The 19,860-nt window shown below is 45.0% G+C and overlaps 2 protein-coding genes across 3 annotated transcripts in view; one reads left to right on the top strand and one right to left on the bottom strand.

Moving 5' to 3' along the window:
• The first annotated feature begins 15 nt into the window (after window positions 1–15).
• On the top strand, window positions 16–10,992 carry LOC108107555 (ubiquitin carboxyl-terminal hydrolase 32). 2 transcript variants are annotated; one of them, XM_017215110.1, is made up of 14 exons: window positions 16–313; window positions 2,756–2,990; window positions 3,048–3,324; window positions 3,520–3,748; window positions 3,807–4,666; window positions 4,754–5,885; window positions 5,994–6,296; window positions 6,361–6,617; window positions 7,922–8,568; window positions 8,628–8,794; window positions 8,858–9,045; window positions 9,102–9,287; window positions 9,350–9,817; window positions 9,878–10,992. In XM_017215110.1, the coding sequence occupies exons 1-14, from the start codon at window positions 253–255 to the stop codon at window positions 10,154–10,156; spliced, it is 5,289 nt and encodes a 1,762-aa protein (XP_017070599.1). In that variant the 5' UTR covers window positions 16–252; the 3' UTR covers window positions 10,157–10,992. The 2 variants fall into 2 exon arrangements, with proteins under 2 accessions (XP_017070599.1, XP_017070598.1); XM_017215109.1 differs by having other exon boundaries at window positions 6,361–6,674.
• A 101-nt stretch (window positions 10,993–11,093) lies between these two features.
• LOC108107554 (chromodomain-helicase-DNA-binding protein Mi-2 homolog) overlaps window positions 11,094–19,860 on the bottom strand; it is a 28,865-nt gene continuing 20,098 nt past the window's right edge. The window contains exons 2-5 of the mRNA XM_017215108.2: window positions 17,491–17,567; window positions 17,183–17,426; window positions 11,666–17,116; window positions 11,094–11,603 (exon numbers count right to left, since the gene is read on the bottom strand). Coding sequence (XP_017070597.1) covers window positions 11,464–11,603; window positions 11,666–17,116; window positions 17,183–17,426; window positions 17,491–17,567 — 5,912 coding nt within the window. The 3' untranslated portion in view covers window positions 11,094–11,463. The remainder of the gene's footprint in view (window positions 11,604–11,665; window positions 17,117–17,182; window positions 17,427–17,490; window positions 17,568–19,860) is intronic.

Raw genomic sequence — 19,860 nt, 5'->3', positions numbered from 1 at the left:
AAAGTGTTGCAAAGTGCCCGCAAGCAGAAAGAAACAGAAGAAAATAGCACAAGACAAGAGCCAAAAAGACAGGTGTATTATATACATAGTCCTGATCCTGCACCTGATCCTTAACCCCAGCAATTTGTTCCGCCCGCGACTGTAAAGTGAAGTTAAACAAATGTGAACAGTGGCGTCGTCAGACGCAGCAGCCGTAGCAGCAGCAGGAGGAGTCATTGCACTTGCACCCCCGCAAACAACAAATTCTGGGCCATGGGCACCAAGGAGTCCAAGCACTCCAATAGCATCAGCTATGAGGATTCAGTGAAGCGCGGTGAGTGTCCACGGGCTCGAAATTTTTGATTGTTATTCCCTGCTGTAGGCATTGGGAAAATGGGTAACTGCTAATCAAGAAAAAGAGAACCCCCGAAAAGCAACAGCAACAACAAAAGCAGGTGCAATCGATTCAATTTGTGTCCAGTGATTATTCCACCTGACCAACACCATCTTCTCTCTCTCTTTCCGTTCCTGGATTTATACAATCTTCTTAGTTTTTGCAATTAATTTTTGCCATTACACTGTGCCTTTCTTTATTTGTGTTTGTGGGTTCTCTGTGTGCATGGGTATTTGCGTCGCCGCCGCCAGTGACGTCACAATAGAAAAGCTCAACGAGGGGGGTGGTTTTGTGGGTGGAAATGAGGGGTTGGGTGATGGGAGATAGCTGGGAGACAACAAAGCAAAGACGCACAGGAAAACAGTTAAAAAGCCAGTGCAATGCAGTCCATACTTAGGGTGACTGAAATGCGCGGATTCGAATGTTTTATTACGGATTTCAAGTTCAGCATGTCATTCCAGTGTTCAATTGAATTCACAAAGGCCTCTTTCACAAACATTTCATACAGAAATGGAAAAATGCAAATATTGACTTTACAAAGTTCTAAAATTAGAAAAACTCTGTTTGTAATTTAATTACTGAGCTTTCAGGCTTCTTTCTTGCACGTCATTCCCTTATTTATTTCGATTTGTAATCAAGTGCATAGCCATTCTGAATAGTATTTTAGAAAGAAATCAGTTTCAAGTGGGTTTGTAGATAGGAAAGGAAACATTTTGGTTTCTAAAAGCAGGCTAATAGGGAAATTACAGTTCTACTTCTTTATCTACACTCCCCAAAATGCTTATGCTTTGTGCATGTCAAATATGATTTTTACATAATTTAGGATTTTAAATAAAGTTCAAAGTCTGATTAATGGTTCCCTGTTTGAAAATGTTTTATAAGAGTACACCCCAATATCAACTGTTAATCGTCCAAAGAGTTGAGATTATTTTACCCAACAGAGGGAACATGTGAGCCAAACTTGTCCACTCCGTCGCCCCATTCTCAATGACGTTTAGCGTTGGCTTTGTATTTGACTAACTTTATTCCACATTCCCTTTTCGCTGGCATTCATCTCACTACTGGTGTTGTTATGGTTATGGGTTGCTGATTTGCGGCCAGGCCAACCAGAGTTAAGAAAACGAATGTCGCTGATAAGACCCTGCCCCGGCACACCTGACCACTTCCCTCTCCACACCCACCATCACAGGTATGAAGCGTGCGACCAGGTGCGTGTGTTTCTTATTAGCCACTCCAGCGACCGGTTCCAATAAAACCAATTCAACTGGAGAGAAATCAAAGAAACGGCGAGAGAAAATAAATGCTGGCATGCAAGTACGGCCAGTCACAAATCTCAGATCCGAGTTGCAGTTGACATTCAATAAAATTCCGCTTCCGTGACGTCGCATTATTCACCCTGCAATATTGCCCAATTAATTGCGGAATGTATTTTCACGCCCCATCTGCCGCTTATCAGTAGCCTGTGTTCTCAACCTGATCGTTGAAATTAAAATGGTTTATTTATTGTCATTTTAATTGCACTTCTTGTGGTTATTTTTTTCCTACATAATTTAATCAGCATTATGAATTGTAAACAACGAGGAGGAATGAATGAAAATTGTTTTATAATGACTTCAGAATTGGTCATAGAATTTTCTCATATAAAGAACATTCCAATGTAGTTAACATTTTAAACTGAAATATTTATTATATGATTAATGATCCTCTCGTTCCCTCTACAGTCGCTTTATGACTTAAATGTGATAGGATTCCTAATCATTGTTTAATGTGTGTTTGTGCCTATAAACATATGGACGTGCACTTGTGATTTCTCGCTGAGTGATTCACAATAACTCGAAAAGTAGCGAAGAATGATGTAGTAGGCTATGCAATACCCACTCTATACTTGCCAATTGTAAAATATGCTACATGCTTTATAGATCGTGTGCCTAGATTTTATTTAAATAAAAAAAAAAACTAAAAATTCTTGGCTTATGTTAATGCAACTTTTGAGCACTGATCATATATATATATCAAATTATATATCGGGTTGGAACAATCTTTTCTCTAACAGTAAGGGGTATAAAAATCAATTACTGATAATGGTCAATTAGGTAACAGCGACACTTAATCCTATAAGTGATGGAATAGATAAATAATTTCTGAAATTATGTTTATTGCTGTTATTAGCGATTACAGCAAGTGTGTGTACTTGATTTATTTTTTGGTTCTTGATTTTTGTCCCAATAATCTGTTCATTATTGACGTCATGTCGGTTGGTGTGAAAACGAGCTCGTAAATCGCATTAAATACGGGGGGCTCCCAAGCACATCGACTATTAATTAGAGGCATTTGGGATAATCCCTACCGCAAACGTTACTCATCCACCAAATTTCGTTCCAGTAAGCGATGTGGAGCTTCGGCGACTGAGGGATGCCTTCAAAAAATCAGCGGGTGTGGGTCGGAATTTCCTCAGTCGGAACGCCTTCCAGCAGGATGTGCTATGCGAGGGTGTGCCGCCGAAGATCACGGATATGCTATATGTCGCATGTGGTGGCACCCAGCGCGGCATATCTTTTAATGATTTGCTCTGCGGTCTTGTCCTGATCACACGGGGCACTCAGGGGGAGAAAACAAAGTGAGTATACCATATTATACAAATTTTAACTATAATTATATCATCTGTTCCATCTAGATTTCTTTGGAACCTCTACTGCAACGATGCCGGCACATTTATTATCAAGTCCGACTATTTGCGCAACGTCAATCTGGCTCCCTTCGAGAGCGTCTCCCTGTTCGCCCAGAGCGAACGCGTCAATTTTGAACAGTTCCAGGACTGGATCATAAAGAATCGCAATGCCACTGTTCTATCCAAATGGTTGCTGTCTGACAACTGTGTCAGTCTCACTTCGGAGCTGGAGACACCAACGTTCTACCAGAGCTTAGCTGGAGTGACTCACCTTGAGGAGAAGGTTAGATTCCGCGAATAATATACCTTTAAGTGTGGTTGATAATATTTAAAAACCACATGCGCTGCTAATCATTTCTTGGAAAATACCCATTTGTTTTTAATCTGTTTTGTTTTCCGTCACTTTAATTAAAGTCGCCTGTCATTTCTGTCCGCTCTTTTGCCAAGTAATTATTAAATTATCAAAATTCTTTTGCAGGACATTGGCGACCTGGAGAAGGAGTTTTGGCGGTTAAAGAACACCTCGCAAAATGGTCAAATCGACCTGCAGTTTCTGGGCCCATTGATCAGCCCACCCATACCAAAGAATGCGCTAGCAGGACTATTTAATGCCTTCGATGAGAACCGCGACGGGCACATCGACTTTAAGGAGTTGTGCTGTGGCGTAAGTGCCGCCTGCCGGGGACCTGGAGTAGAAAGAACACGATGTTAGTACCTAAATACCACCCCATAAACCATTTAATTATTACCCTTATTTACATACAGTTTGTTTTAAAATCTTCGATGTGGATCGAGATGGAGTCCTTAGCCATGACGAGACGTTACAGATGATCAATGTATTGCTGTTGGTAGCCAAAGAGAACCGAGAAGCTCAGCAGTATAAGGAGCTGACCAAACAGGTGGTTATAAGTGATCTCCTCGAGTTTGGCCAACGTAGAAGTCCGGATGGGACGCCCAGCAAACTAACCCGCGACAACGTCTCGCTGACCGCCGAGGACTTTATGCTGTGGAATGTGCAGTGCGACCTGAGACTTATGCAGCCCTTGCTGGATCTAATCTTTGAGCTCTGCCACATAGTTTTTGGTCTGTGGCCGCAGTGCAAGCACATGGAGAACGACATAGTTCGGGGATGGCTGCGACGCGAAGAACGGAGGCCTTACCGCGTCGGACAGTTCTGGTACTTAATCACACGCGACTGGTGGTTAGGATGGATGCAATACACCCAGCATACGGCTCACACCTGCGACTATTGCAAGCGCACCGCCAGCCAACGGACCGCTGTCGATGAAGCGCTAGTCTGCGATGAGAGCTTCAATACCCACAGTCTGGAACAGCACGACAGCTACTCACTTGGTTCTGGCACGGGATCGGCATCGGGTTCCGGGTCGGCGAGCAGTGGGTTCTCAGCTGGACGGCATTGTGGACCAGTGCGACCAGGACCCATCGACAACAGCAATCTGATCACAGCAAATCCGTTTAGGAATGTACGTACCCTCACCGGCGAAGGTGGTCACCTCAAGCGGGACACCCCACTAGTGCAGAGTCACGACTTCGAACTGGTTCCCAAGTCCCTGTGGAAGGCCCTGAATCGATGGTATGGCGACAACCTGCCACTACCCCGACAAGTAAGAATTTTATTTCTTGATTTTAAAAAAGTTTCTAAGCCTTATTACTTCAAATGCTGATCCAATTATTACATTAATACTCTCCAGGTCATTCAACCACCCAACTCAGATGTGGAACTTGAGCTATACCCGCTTAACCTCAGAATCCTGCTCCATCAGGCGCAGCCATCGCAGACAGGCGTTGGTGGAGGCACTCAACTCGGCAGCTGGGGCTCTACGGTTAGTGGTGGCTATGGGGTCTTGGCCTCCGGAGGTGGGTATGCAGCCATTGCAGCCAGCAGTGTGCTTCAACCGCCGAAGCGATACCTGGCATACACGGCTGCCTTTAGCCGACTGGCCACGGTTCGACAAGTCGGCGAGTTCCTGTGCGAACAGTTACGTCTCAAATCGGAAGACATCCGGCTGTGGCATGTTCCGCAGGTGGACAACGGTGCCATATTGCTAGAGGAGGATGCCATGTGCCTGAAGGAGCTACTCATCCGGGACAATGACCAGCTACTGCTGGAAATCCGCAACAAAGATTTGACCTGGCCGGAGGAACTTGGTTCTTTGGCCAGCGCTCAGAGCGGCCAGGGGATGGGAACACCTGGTGACCGGCGACGACTAACCCGCAGCTCAATTATGTCAGTGCACGCACCGGGAGCAACTGGGTTGCATAATCTGGGCAACACTTGCTTCATGAACGCCGCGCTCCAAGTGCTGTTCAATACCCAACCTCTGGCCCAATATTTCCAGCGCGAAATGCATCGCTTTGAAGTGAATGCGGCCAACAAACTAGGCACGAGGGGCCAGCTGGCAATGCGCTATGCGGAGCTGCTCAAAGAAGTTTGGACGGCAACAACGCGATCAGTGGCACCGCTCAAGCTACGGTTTTGCGTCAACAAGCATGCGCCACAGTTTGCTGGTGGTGGTCAGCACGACTCCCAGGAACTGCTTGAGTGGCTGCTTGATGCACTGCATGAGGATCTAAATCGCGTAATGGAAAAGCCGTACAGTGAGTTGAAGGATTCCAATGGGCGGCCGGACAAAATTGTAGCTGCCGAGGCTTGGTCACAGCACCATGCCCGTAACCAGTCCATCATCATCGATCTGTTCTACGGCCAGCTGAAGTCCAAGGTCAGCTGTCTGGGATGTGGACATGAGTCAGTGCGCTTCGATCCTTTCAGTCTGCTTAGCTTGCCATTACCAGTAGAGAACTACGTCTATTTGGAGGTCTTGGGTGAGTAATTTATTGTAGAGACTATTGGTAGCTCAAAAACCTTAAGCATCTACATAGCTAAAATTATGTATCTGATTGGTATTATAAGAATTCCTTCTTCTTCCTTAGTAATTCTGTTGGATGGAAGCGTGCCTATTAAATATGGTTTCCGCCTGAACTCGGAATGCAAGTACTCGCATCTGAAACATAAGTTAGCCACACTTTGCTCCCTGCAGCCAAATCTAATGCTTGTCTGTGAGTTGTGGAACTCACAAATTCGGCAAGTGCTATCTGATGAAGAGAAACTTAGGACGCAGAGTGCCAAGGAGTTGTACGTCTACCAGCTGCCCGAACAAAGCGTGCGGACACGTTCCAATTCAGTGCTCAGCATGCACATAGAGCAGGGTCTTAAGGATATACAGCGTAGTTCTGGTAAGTCTCTTGATGTTTATAAAGGTTAATATTTTATTTTTTAAACACATTTATTCGCTTTTAGCTCTTATAACGAGCGCCCAGGACTCGCTATCTTCGCTAAGCACTCTGCAGACCTCTAGCCAGCGCGCCTCGTCTCGAGTTCTTTGTAATGGCCATGTCTCTGGCCTGGAGGTTGAAGCTGAGGCAGAGGTGGAGGCGGATACTCATCACTATAACAACAACAACAGCAATAATTACAATCCAATTACTAGCACTTTCAGCGGAAATGGAAGCGGAGATAACCAAGTGCACGAACTGCTGCCAGATGAGGCCGGAAAGGTAAGCCGGTGCTTTGGAAAGAGAGAGTGCATGCCCCACAGCCTTTTCTGCTTCAAGGTATGGCTTCTAAACTATATTAACATACACGTATTTAATATCATAGATTTACGCCCCAGTTCAATTATGGGGCCAATCGAATTCTAAAATTCAGAGCTTCAGAACTTCCCTTGCCTAGGATAGCGAACTTGCTCCTCAGCGGCCAATGTGCTGCAATGACAATATCGTCGGGTAATCTTCGATTGCGAATGCGAAACCAGAATCCGCTTAAGATTCCGCCTCTGTCTGTTTTCCGAGTGTCACTTTACAAGCGTTTAATCTAAATATATTAAATACCACTATGTTAAATGAACAGTTGCCGTCTGCTGCGTGGTTTGTGGGCTTCCCTCTTAACTACTCAAAACTACTAGCATACTCTGTATATTCTCCCTACTTTCGTATTCGCACACTGTTATCAAATTGATATCAATTATTTGTAATCTATACATATATCTTTCTACTAATCATTTAATTTGTTGCTGGCCTTTATCTCTAACTAATGTAAATTTTTTGCTTAAAAATCAAAACAAACATTTCAAATCACCTCTTTGCTATCCTTGAGTCTTTGTTGTTGTTGGTTATCAAGTTGGAAGTTTGTGAATTATAATTTCTTTTGTAGTTCTTAGTAATTCTCATAGCTTTGCAATTCCACTCACTATTAAGGGCGGATTCATGTTGACCATATCATGTGTTTGTTTTTTAAAAAGTTCGGAATATCCAAAACAAATATTCTTAGTTAGATGAAGAAAGTATTTTTGATATATAATATTTCTGGATCAAATTTAATAAGAATTATTTTTGTAATTTATGTAGAACAATCTTAAAAATGTTTAGAATTTTAAACATAATATGTTTCTGTGTTATACTTTTGTATAATATCATAACTCAAGTCCAAATGAGGGCCAAAACTATTATTTTAAATCAAATTCCAAATGGTATTTAAAAAACCCAACTTCATTTAAAATCTGTATAAAAACTAATTCACTTTTATTTGATTTAACTAAAGTTTCACTTTCCACCGAACCCACGGAATAACCTAAATCAACCAAAAGTTAATTTTAAAAACACCTTCCATAAACAATTTGTAAATTTATACGTAGATTTTGAATTTAAGCGTTTACCCTATAGACATTTTGTAAATTTACGAGTAGATTGATCCTTGGTTAATTGAGTTCCTAAAGCTTTAAAACACGACTACACCTACCACACCCTTTAAGAACTAACTCCAAACCCAGCACATCCAAGTCTAATACCAACTCTCGGTGTAGGAGTCGCTCATCCTGAGCTCCAGCCCGGAAAATACTTTTATGCACGGTGCGGCCGCCCAACAGAAGCGTGTGTCCTCCGCCAAATTGCTGCACACGGAGAGCAACACCAGCTCCATGTCCTATACGAATCATTCAGGCGAGAACTCCATGGAGAGCTCGCTGACGGAACCCATTCCAATGGCGGACCTGGCGCCGGTGAGTAGCCGCCATGGAAGCGGCAGTGATGACAGCTCATTTCGGACGTCACCCAACGATTCCAGTGGCCTGAGCACGGGACACACACTAGGTGCTAGTTTAGATGTGGACGAACAAGCGGAAGAGGGTAATGAAGAAGAGCATGATCAGCCGGATCAGATCACCACATCGCAGCCGGAGACTAGCAGTGGCGTTTATTCGCGCCGCTCTTCACAGCCGCCGCACAAGGCGGGAAAGTATCTGGTGGCAGTGCATCGAAAAATAACACGGCATGACAGCTACTTTCTTTCCTACCACAAGACGCGACCAAGTCTCTTTGGAGTCCCCCTTCTTATTCCGAACAGTGAGGGTGGCACCCATAAGGATCTTTACTGCGCCGTGTGGCTGCAGGTGAGCAGATTACTCAGCCCACTGCCTGCCACCACGGAACAGGCAAATCATGCCGCCGATTGGTAACTAAATTTGCAGCTATTTGTTACTTCTACAAACTGATTGTCTAACTTTTTCACAGTGATGACAGCCTGGGTTACGATTTTCCCTTCACGTTGCGTGCTGTCAAGGCAGACGGACTAACGTGCGCTATCTGCCCCTGGTCGAGCTTCTGTCGCGGATGCGAGATCCGCTGCAACAATGACTATGTACTGCAGGGAGCATTACCGCCCATTAATGTCGTGGCCAGTAAGTGGAGAATTCGTAAGCTACTAAACAGGGCACCCAAAACAAAAAATATACTTTTTCCAGGTAATACGTCGACGCCAAAAATGAACGCTAAATTCCCATCGCTACCAAATCTAGAGGCTAAACGGACGCCAGAGTATACCGCCTCGTTGTCGTACACACCGACAACAAAATATTTTGAAGACTTTACCATTGCCATCGACTGGGATCCGACCGCCCTGCATTTGCGCTACCAAAGCACATTGGAACGCGTATGTAAAATCCTTATAAATTTATCTCCGAAGCACTTATATTTTATTTATTTTAGCTATGGGTGGATCACGAAACCATTGCCATAAGTCGGCGGGAGCAAGTAGAACCCGTTGACCTTAATCATTGCCTGCGCGCTTTCACCTCCGAGGAGAAACTTGAGCAGTGGTATCACTGTAGCCATTGCAAGGGCAAGAAACCCGCCACAAAGAAGCTCCAAATCTGGAAACTGCCTCCGATATTGGTGAGCCAAAAATTCTCAATGAAAAATAAAGGCCATAGTTAATATTAATTTCTTTCTTGTAGATTGTCCACTTGAAGCGATTTAACTGCGTCAACGGCAAGTGGGTAAAGTCTCAGAAAGTGGTTCACTTCCCCTTTGATGACTTCGACCCTACCCCGTATCTGGCCTCAGTGCCTCAGGAGACGATACTGCGGCATAAGGAGCTACTGGAAATGAAGAAGGATGCTGATTTGCCAATGCCAAGCAACGAAGTTGTTAGCGAGTTGGACGAGATTGAAGCACCCAACAAGCAGGATACGGATGAAACTTCAAAGCAAACGGGAACAACTCCGGCGACCGCGTCACCATCGCATGCCGGAAATATCCTGCGGCAGAGCAAGACCATCAATGCTGCCCGGCGACAACGTCTTATCTCGACGAGTCTCACCAAAACGCCCATCGTGGATGGCGAGTTCGAGGACTATCATCAGCACCGACTTAAACCTGAGGTGGATGAGTTTGATCCTAGATACAAACTCTACGCTGTTGTGGTAGGCGTAGCCTGTAACTCTTTGTTTACTGGATAAGTGATAATATTCCTTGTTTTACAGTCTCACTCGGGTATGCTGAACGGTGGTCACTACATTTCCTATGCATCAAATGCAACTGGTTCCTGGTATTGCTACAACGACAGCTCCTGCCGTGAAATTTCACAGAAGCCGGTCATCGACCCGAGTGCTGCATATCTGCTGTTCTACGAACGCAAAGGCCTAGACTACGAACCGTATCTTCCCAACATCGAGGGCCGGACGTTGCCGAATGCGGGCAATGTGCCACTTGAGGTGGACGAAACCGAGGGAGAGTTGAAGAAGCTGTGCTCAATTTCCTAACTGATGTCCACTTCCTGGTACCAGTGGTCATCATGGCTATGAAGAATATATTTTTCATCCTCCCTGTTTTGTTCTGTATAGATTGTATTGTTTCGCACCGCGTATGTTTTGTTATTTACTATTTTAGTTGCTTAGCGTCTAGTTAGTTTTAAACATACTTATTTTTTCTTTACCAAGAATTGTTTAACTGCATGTAATATATATATATATATTCAAGTTTAGCTTTGTAAGTAATATGTTAAATTGGTTGGCCAATGTGAAGTTTTGTTTGTTATGTCGAACAAATCCCTTCTCAATATTTTCTTGTTGCTTTGTTTTTGTTGTATATAATTTTAAAATTATATTTGTATTAGGCCAAGAGTGCCAGGTTATTAGCTTATTATTCTTAATTATGCCAGACCATGTCGGGAAATTCCATTTATTTTGTAATTATTATTGTAAATAACAAGCGGAAGTGAAACCCGAACGGCGAAACGTTGTAGACAGTTTGATATTAATCATTGATCAGCAATATCAAGATGTTACGAATTTCATCCCAAGAACTCGCAGACTATTGTTGCTCTACTCATACGTATTTACATGTATTGATTGGCTTTGTGTGACGCACCGAGCGGATTCGGTTCAAAATTAGTATTGCGCTTATCAAATATGACTTCAATATGTCTAATGATTATGTATTTGATATTTACAAATTATATATATATATATACACCCACAGATATATATATATATCTATATATATATACAAAACTTAATTAATTTATATTAATATACATGAACATGATGATATATTCGAAACGAAAAGCTATGAATAAAATAACTTTTATCGCTTGAAACTAATCGCATTTTTGATGAAACTAAAATGGTATAAACCGTCAGAAAAATGAATCTTGTTCCACGACCAACCCAAGTAAATAAGTCTTGACAGAGGCCATTCTTTGCAATGGAATTCAATACATTTATATTTTGTATCTAGATTATGTAATCACATAGTAAAGAAGTAAATAAGAACTATACTTGTCGTATGTGAATTGGCCGCGAGTCGTGTTCCGCTGAGATCCGCCCCAGGAGCAGAATCCGAAGCCTGGAAGCACCGAACATGCCATTCGCCAAGTGTCAAACGTTTTTTTTTTTATTAATTATTTGTGTGAACGCGACGTTATAGGGATTTCATTGCAAATGATTATGATAAATATAAGTTTTGGGTGTGCGGGGTGTGTTATCGTGTAGAAATTTAAATTCTTAGCTTGATTAAAGTATATTTGCATGGAATACGAATGCTCTTAACATAGATATTGAGGAGATACCTAGACGCCGGAATTATTCGATAGCTGGCCGGGCACCGAGAACTGTGGCCGGAAGTTGGCAAAGTTGCCGGCCGGTCCGCTGGTGAATGCGGGCAATGTTGTGCCCTGGAATCCAGCCGGAAATTGTGCCATCAATTGAGCTAAAAAAAAAAAAATTATAAGTATCAAAATAATAAAAACGTTAAGGCATAACAAAACTCACCTGCATTCGAGGCATTACCGGCGGTGGCCGCCAGGCGGGAGAGAATCGATCGCTCGGACATCTGGAGCCGTTGGGCCACCGGTGGAATGCGGGCCAGGGTGGCTGGCAGACGGGAAACATCGCTCTTCATGTCCGAGAGAAGCTCTTCGAGCTGATTGAGCACCTTGTGCAGGACAGCATTAGCTGGCTTGTTGCCCGCCAGCGATTCCTTGCTGAGATGCTGATGGGATTCGGCCAGGCATTCGACCTCAGCGAAACGGGCATTCAGCGACATTGCTGGATGGCTAGGATCTTGGGCGAGATTAAGATAGGCAGCACGTCGAAGTTGCTCCTCAATGACCAGTGCTTGTTCCAGCAGCTTGAAGCGCCGGGCCAAGAACTTGTTTTTGATTTCCAGGAAGTTGCCCTTGCCAACGTCCATCTTAAATGGTTCGTTGATGATTGCGAAACGGATATCGTTCTGGATGTCCTGCCAGCGTCCATAGCCGTGGGTCACGATTCCGGCCAACAGCCAGTAGTCGTGGCGACGGTGCCAGATCTCGTATTCCCTGCCAGGAACCGCAGCCTTCTCCTCGTTCAGCCACAAAGTGTGGAGTTCAGTGAATCCGCCGTCGGCGATGTTGAACATAAATTTGCGTTTCAGCACTTCCAAACTATCCTCCACTCCCTTGCCAGTGGCTCCAGTTGCAGCGGCAGCAGCAGCAGCGGCGGCAGCGGCTGCCTTGTGATCCTTTGGTGAACTGGCACTTGGCTTCTCTAGCTCACCATCTTCCTTGACGATCATCACATCGTCATCATCGTCGTCAATCACGGTTGGTGGTATTGGCTTCTTATCCTCAACCTTCTCCTTTTCCTTCTCTTCCGACTTAGGCTCTTCCTTAAGCTCTGGGTCCTTGGCCTCTTCCTTCGGCTCTGTCTTGGCTAACTCGGTTTTGACGTCCGCTTCGTTTGGCTTTGCATCACCGGAGGCTTCTTCCGCAGGATGCTCCTGCTTGACATCCCCTGGCTTCTTGTCTTCCTCAGCCTCTTGTTCTTGCTTCACCTCGCTCTTTTCGGACGAGGTCTTTTCCTTCTCCTTTTCGGAGTCCTTGTCCTTGTCTTCGCCCTTCTCCGATGCTGGCGCCGGGCTAGGTGCCGCACTGGTAGCTGGAGTTGCACTGTTGCTGGTAGTAGCGCTCTTGTCCACATTGCCACCGGCTGGCGGAGCTTCCAATGCTGCCACATCCTGCTTCAGGGCTGATCGTACCGGTTCGCAAGGCTTGAGGATCAGTTCCGGCATGCTGTAGTACCCGTTAATATGCTCGAACTCCTGCACCTTCTTGCGAATAAGCGACATTACACCGATCCGGGTGAGCACATGCTGACGGGAAAGTCCCTCGCGGGGCACACCATCAGCAAAAGTCTCCGCATTGTCCGCTCCTGGCTCACAGAGATGCCGCATAAACAGCGAAACATACGCCTTAAAGTTGCGCTCAGATTTCCCACGCAAGTCGCGGACTAACCACTGCGAATTGAAAGCATCCTGCGGAGGCATTCCGTACCGCATGATGGCATTGAGGAAGCTCTTGCGTTGACGGGCATTGAAGCCAAGCACCTCGATGTTTCCACCGACGCGGGCAAGCAGTGGAGGCAGTGGGCGATCATCGCGTCGTTCCAATCGCCGCTTGGCCTTCCGTTCGCCGCCATTCTGGTCATCGAAGTCATCGTCGCCGCCATCCTCATCGGAGCCTGCCGAATACTCAGAGTTATATTCGCTGCCATTGTCCTGCCAGTTAGAATCATCACGCGTGGTATCCGCAGCCACGACTCCGCCGTCCGTATAGTTGACTTGTTTGCGAACTCGCTTTCCTTTGCCCAAGCTTCGACCCACATCTTCTTGGTGCTGTTCATAGTGATGGCGCAGAAGCTTCACCCAGTAAGCCGGATCAGAGTTCTCTGCATCCTGTTTGATAATCTCCGTTTCCTCTTCTTCCTCCTCTTCTTTGGTGGCATACGAAGCCACCTTAAACGAGGAAAGATATTCGTTAGCCCAAGATTCCTTCTCCTCAATGCCACGATTAGTTCGGTCCAATAGCTCGGCCACCGCCTTGTCGTCGTAGTGGATAGCCTCCTCCTTGTCGTCTTCCTTGAACAGATCTTCGGTACCAAAGCGAAGGATATCGTCCAGCTCTTGCTTAGTAAAGTTGGCACCTTTACCGCCCATACCCGGGCGTACCACAAGATGTGTCAACATCATCTTGCGCTTGGCCACTTGCGTAACACGTTCCTCCACGGAATTCCTAGTGACAAATCGATAGATCATGACCTTATTCGCCTGTCCGATACGATGGGCTCGGGAGAAGGCTTGAATATCGTTGTGCGGATTCCAATCGGAATCGTAAATGATGACAGTGTCGGCCGTGGCCAAATTGATACCCAATCCTCCAGCACGAGTACTCAGCAGGAAGACAAACTGCTGGGCTCCAGGGGCATTGAATCTATCAATGGCCTCCTGACGCAACGTGCCTGTGATTCCTCCGTCAATACGTTCATACTTGTACTGCTCGCCCTCGAGGAAATCCTCGAGAATGTCCAACATCTTGGTCATCTGTGAGAAAATCAATACACGATGATTTTGCGATTTCAACTGCTTTAGCATCTTGGAGAGCAGAACCAGTTTGCCAGCGGCCTTGGTCAGCGAATTGATCTCGTAGAGACCACCGGCAGCTGTAGTTGCCTCTTCGGCGGCCGAGGGGAAGAGATACGGATGGTTGCAGCACTTCTTCAGATCCATCATTATGTTGATCAGTGAACAGGAGCCACCGCCGCTCTTCGAATTCAAAGCCTCGTAGTTCTTGGTCAAGATGAACTTGTAGAACTTTTTCTGCATGGCCGACAGCTCGACGCGCACAATGAACTCCGACTTGGAGGGCATGTTCTTCAACACATCTGTCTTCAAACGACGCAGCATGTGCGGTCCAAGCATCTCGTGCAGACGCTTAACCTGCTCTTCCTTCGAAACATCAGCGAATTCGCCTTGGAAGGCCTGCAGATCATTGAACTTATCGCGACTCAAGAAATTGAGCAGATGGAACAACTCCTCGAGATTGTTCTGCAGCGGTGTGCCGGTAAGCAGAAGCTTGTAGGCAATGTTATAGCTGTTCAAGATTCGGAAGAACTTGCTCTGGTTACTCTTCAGACGATGGGCTTCATCCACCACTAGCACGGCCCAATCGATACTGCCCAGACAAGCGGCATCCATTGAGATCAACTCGTAGCTAGTCAGCAACACATTAAACTTATACTGGGTTGTTCGCAAACGCGAAACTTTGCTACCACGGATGGCTCCCTCCTCGAAGCTCAACTCGTTCTCCCGTATAACAGCTCTCGAGTCCTTGTCACCGATATACGTAATGCAGTAAAAGTCCGGAGCCCAGAGCTCAAACTCACGTTCCCAGTTCACAAGCGTGGATAGTGGCACGGCCACAAGGAAGGGTCCGCGGCAATGACCCTCCTTGTACAGAGAGTACAAGAACGTGACGGTCTGAATGGTTTTACCCAGACCCATCTCGTCGGCCAGGATGGTGTCGATGCCCTGGCCCCAGCTGTAGCGCAACCAGTTGATACCCTCGATCTGGTAGGGATGCAATTGCATTCCAGTGCCCTCCAAGAATGCAGGCTGATCCTCGTACTTCTTTTTCAAATCAGTGGTTGGTTTTTCTGGCGGCGGTGTATAGTGCTTAACCGGGCGATCCTCGTCGTCCTCCACCTTAAGCTTGGACTTGCGACCCTTCTTGCTCTTCTTGCTGCGGGACTGCGTGGTCTCTGAGGTGCATACCGCACGCAGATCCTGGTAGTAATCGATGGCTTGTCGTAGACCCTGAATATCATCACCCTCTTCCTCCCAGGTAGACTTATCGTAGGGCAACTCTCGCCACTTCACCAGATACATGGTGCTGCCATCCCGCGCCGTACGATGGTTAATTACACGCTGGACGATAAGCCATTCCGGCTTCACGCCGTTCTTGTAGAATCGCTCCTCCAACAGCTCAGTGTCATCATCAGCCTTCATGCCAACCTTGTCCTTATGCCTCTGAATACGCTTGAAACGGGTGTCAGCCTCATCCAGGGACTCTTCAAACTTGGGCGGCTCCTCCATATCGTACTTGCGTTGGAACGAACGGATCATCAGGGGATGGTGAACGTCTAGTTGCACCTCCGGTACCCATTCGCAGTGCCAGTAGGACATATTGTGCCACTTGATGAAGTACTCGCGCACCCGCGAGTTACTACTCTTCGATCCCTTTGAGGTGGAGGGTCCATCCTCATTGCCACGCACTGCCCATCGCCAGGTGATGATCTTCTCGGCCTTACCAGTGAGTGGAGGGCAACTGCAGCGAGGACAACGCCAGTCGCCATCGGGTATGGTGTCTAGTGGCGGATTCAAACAGAACGTATGGTAGGCAGAGGGGCAGGAGTCACAGCATAGCAGCTCGCCGCCATCCTTGCACACCCGACAGAATTCCTGGTGCTCATCATCGTCCTCTTCCTCGGCAGCACCTCCATCCGCTTCGCAATGTGGACACGACCACTTGCCCTCTGGCGGCTCATCCAACTCGGGCTCCAAGCAAACCAAATGATATGCCCGCGGGCAGGTGTCACAGAGAATGATCTCGCCTCCTTGCTGGCACACCTCGCAATAATCCTGGTGCTCATGTTCACCATCCTCGCCCTCTGGGAAATTCTTGGTCTTCTTGAGTTTGTTCTTCTTCTTGAACTTATTGCCAATCTTGGTCTTAGCCTTCTTGCGCACAACTGGAGCGCCATCATCCTGTACGGCGGGTGCCGAGGTGTCTGCCTTGGTGGAAGCAGGAGCCTCCTTCTCATCGGCACTGTCATCCGATTTCTGAAGCATGCGTTCAAACTCGAGATCAGAGTCGCGTTCGGATGCACCGCTTGCATCTTGTTCTTCGTCGGAACTGTCGCGCTTGCGCTTACCCAGCAGCTTGATTTTCAAGGTGGGAACCTTGCCAGAGGGACGACGTCCCTTCTTGCCACGCCCGCTACGCTTGCGCCTTGGCTTTTTCTCCTCCTCCTCCTCTTCTTCCTCCTCCTCAACAGCCTCCTCATAAATATCGTCCGGTTTTTCGTTGCGAGAAGAGCGCGATGACCGCGGTTCCTCTGGCTCATCGCCGGCTACACTGCGTGCCTGTCCGGCGGAAGTGCCGGAACCGGCAGCGCCGCCCTCCTGCTGGATGTGCGGATTGCTTTCGCAGAATTCACGCCACTTGGCCGCCACCAGCATCATTAGCTTCGGTGCCGCAATCTTGGGATTCTCTTTATGTAGAATGGGACGCACATGCTGCATGAATGCCTTGTAGGTGGTTAGGCTCTGCAGCTCCTCCTCACTGTACTCGATCTCAACATCGCAAACGCTGAATGCAGCACATACATCTTCCACGGATGGCATTCCTGAAATAATATGAAAAACCGTATGAGCAACTTCTTTTTTAAAAAAAAAAGTACTTTTCCTCTTACCGGATGATGCTGACTCCTTCTCCTTGGCAGCCTGCTTTTCCTCCTTACGCTTCCGTCCGCGTTTCGAGGTGCTAGGGTACTCCACTTCTTCATCGTGCTGGACAAAGTCGCTGTCCTCCTCGCTCTCGTTCTTCTTGCGCTTCTTCTTCTTGCGACCCTTCTCCTCGCCCTTCCTGGTCTTTCGCTTCTTACCCTTCTTTTTCTTGCGATTATCCTCCGGATCGTAGTCATCGTCCTCGTCATTCTATTAGGTTAAATTAGGTTTTTAGTTTATTACTATGGTTATACTGGGGTAGAGATCAACTTACATTCGGCTTTAGAGGCGCATCGGAATCGTTGGACAGCTCCGCAGCTGGTGCATTGTCCTCCTGGGCCTCTTCTTCTTCTAAAGAGAAAGGTCATAGAATAAAGAAATACTAACGATTAGAGAAATTCTAAGAATGTAGATCGCTGTACTAAGCGACCTTGATTTACCGTGAGTCATGTTCAAGGAGCTGCAATCTCGATCTCAGGGGTAAGGTCAAAACGAGGGAGAAATGAAAACCAAAATAATACCCAAAGCAAATGTTTTTTTTTTTCGATTCAATATTTTATTTGATTCTATTTTTTTCTTTTTTTGTCAAGTTTTCTTTTCTCTTTCTTCTTTTGTTGTTTGTGGTCTTAATAATTACTAGTATATAACAATATCTCTTTTTTTGTAAGATTTTTCATTCTGCTGGTCTTGTCAGCGGTTTTGCTCTTAGATTTACAATAATAATAATAATATTTTTCTCATGTCTCTTGATCTGGTTTACTCTTCTTCTTTTCTCGGCTTACACAATCATTAATCGTTAATAAGTTCCTTTTCAATTGCTGTGTTAGTTCATGTGTGTGTGTAGTATGTGTGTATGTCTATGTTTGGTGTGTGTGTGTGTGTGTGTCATATGTGGTTTATTTATGTATGAGGGCGTGGCATTTATATAAAACTAGTAAGTTTCTTTTGTTGCTTATCAAATGTCAATGTTGTATATATATATATATATATATATATATATATTTTATGTATATATAGTTAGTGTTTGTTTTTTGTTGTATATAAATTGTATATATGATTTTGTTGTAATTGCTACGAATCGATTTTAAACGCTTGATTTTTTGCAACTTGATCTCAATGTTTCATTTGATTTTCCCTTTCGTTTGGTTTTCATCCCCTACTACTTAAATATCATATATAAAAAATATTGCAACGAAATAGCTAAAATTTCATGGTTTTTTATTCAATTTCGTGTTAGTTCTTAACCTTCTTCTTTGTTTCGTTTACTTTTGCTTTTGTTTCGTTCCGTCTTCTTCCTATCTTCATTTTGGACACTAGAGTTTCAGCAAATAATTTGATAATTTTTAAGCGACTTTATGTTTTTTTATTTATCCTTCATCTTTCCTCTCTCACTTTAGCTTGCATTTCTTGTTGTAGTTTATTTATTATTATTTTACTTAAGGAAGCTTTCGTAACATGCTTAGAGTTGTCCTAAAACTAAAAGCAAACAACTTAAGGGGTCGCCATAGCTGTGATACAACCATTAAGTATATCATTTCTATTAGTCCTCTCATAGTTTTGAGCAATAACTAGTCCAAAGCCGCAAATAATATAATATGTATATATGTAAAGTATCTCTGTCTTCGGTCAGTATGAAAGATGTCCCTATATATTCGTTTAGTTTTCGATATAGTTGAAAAAATTGGAAAGGTACGATACGGTACGGTACGGTTATGGTACTCTGCTACTGTTGGCTATATAAAAAAAATAAAAGCTACGTACGCGAAACAAAAACCTGTGTATAATTAAAAACACAAAAATATATAACAAATTAACTAGTTATCGATAAAACAGAAGAATTTTTTTTCTACACAAGCCGTTTAAAAGTTCAGTCTATTGTTTAGAGGCACGCCCGCATGCAACACCACCAAAGGGAAATATAATTTACACACATTATTGCACATTTAATGGGGGTTGGTCAGACCAAAAGAGGTTTTGGGGTGGTTGTAAACGATGCAGCAGCGGTAGCAAGTTCAAGAAGCCGCCTCATCGCTTATAATCAACTTAAAGAAACTTTTAAAAATGCAGTTATAAAATAAAGTTTGTAGATCCAATACTTATATTGTAATTGCAGTTGATAAACTATTTGATGTCTAGAATTTTTGATAATATTTAAATGGACCTTCCCCAAGAACATGCAATTGATATTTTAGTTTGTTTCTGTGGTGCTCTCTCTCTCTTTCTCTCAGTGTGTCCGTCCTGTTTGTCGGTTACGGTTTTCAGTTGTGGTCATCGTAGGCCTAGGCAAACATTGGCTCAATATCAGTTAACTCTACTCGCACCCATTCCCGATCCCAAACCCAAATCCCACTACTTTATATCCTGGATCTAGGATCTTGGGCACGTGCAGTCGGCAGCAGCGAGGACACTTTGTGCTGGCCCACTCGCTCGCTATATATCTCTCTCTCTCAAATCTCTCTCTTTCTATACACAAATCTAAAACAAAAGCTATGCCCAAAAAATGCAAAAAATTTGTCGATGAGTGTACTGCGTAGTGTAGTGTAGTGTGTGTGTGATACTTTTTTTTGTGTGTGGATTTTTGCTGTGTGAGGTGTGTGAGTGTTTGCCGTTTGTAACAAATGTTAAACAAAAATCAAGAATAAAA

This window comes from Drosophila eugracilis, unplaced genomic scaffold (genome assembly GCF_018153835.1).
Source record: "Drosophila eugracilis isolate 14026-0451.02 unplaced genomic scaffold, ASM1815383v1 contig_2088, whole genome shotgun sequence".
Lineage (NCBI taxonomy): Eukaryota > Metazoa > Arthropoda > Insecta > Diptera > Drosophilidae > Drosophila > Drosophila eugracilis.
Note: the sequence above shows the minus strand (reverse complement) of the source record. Positions and strands in the feature narration are given on the sequence as shown.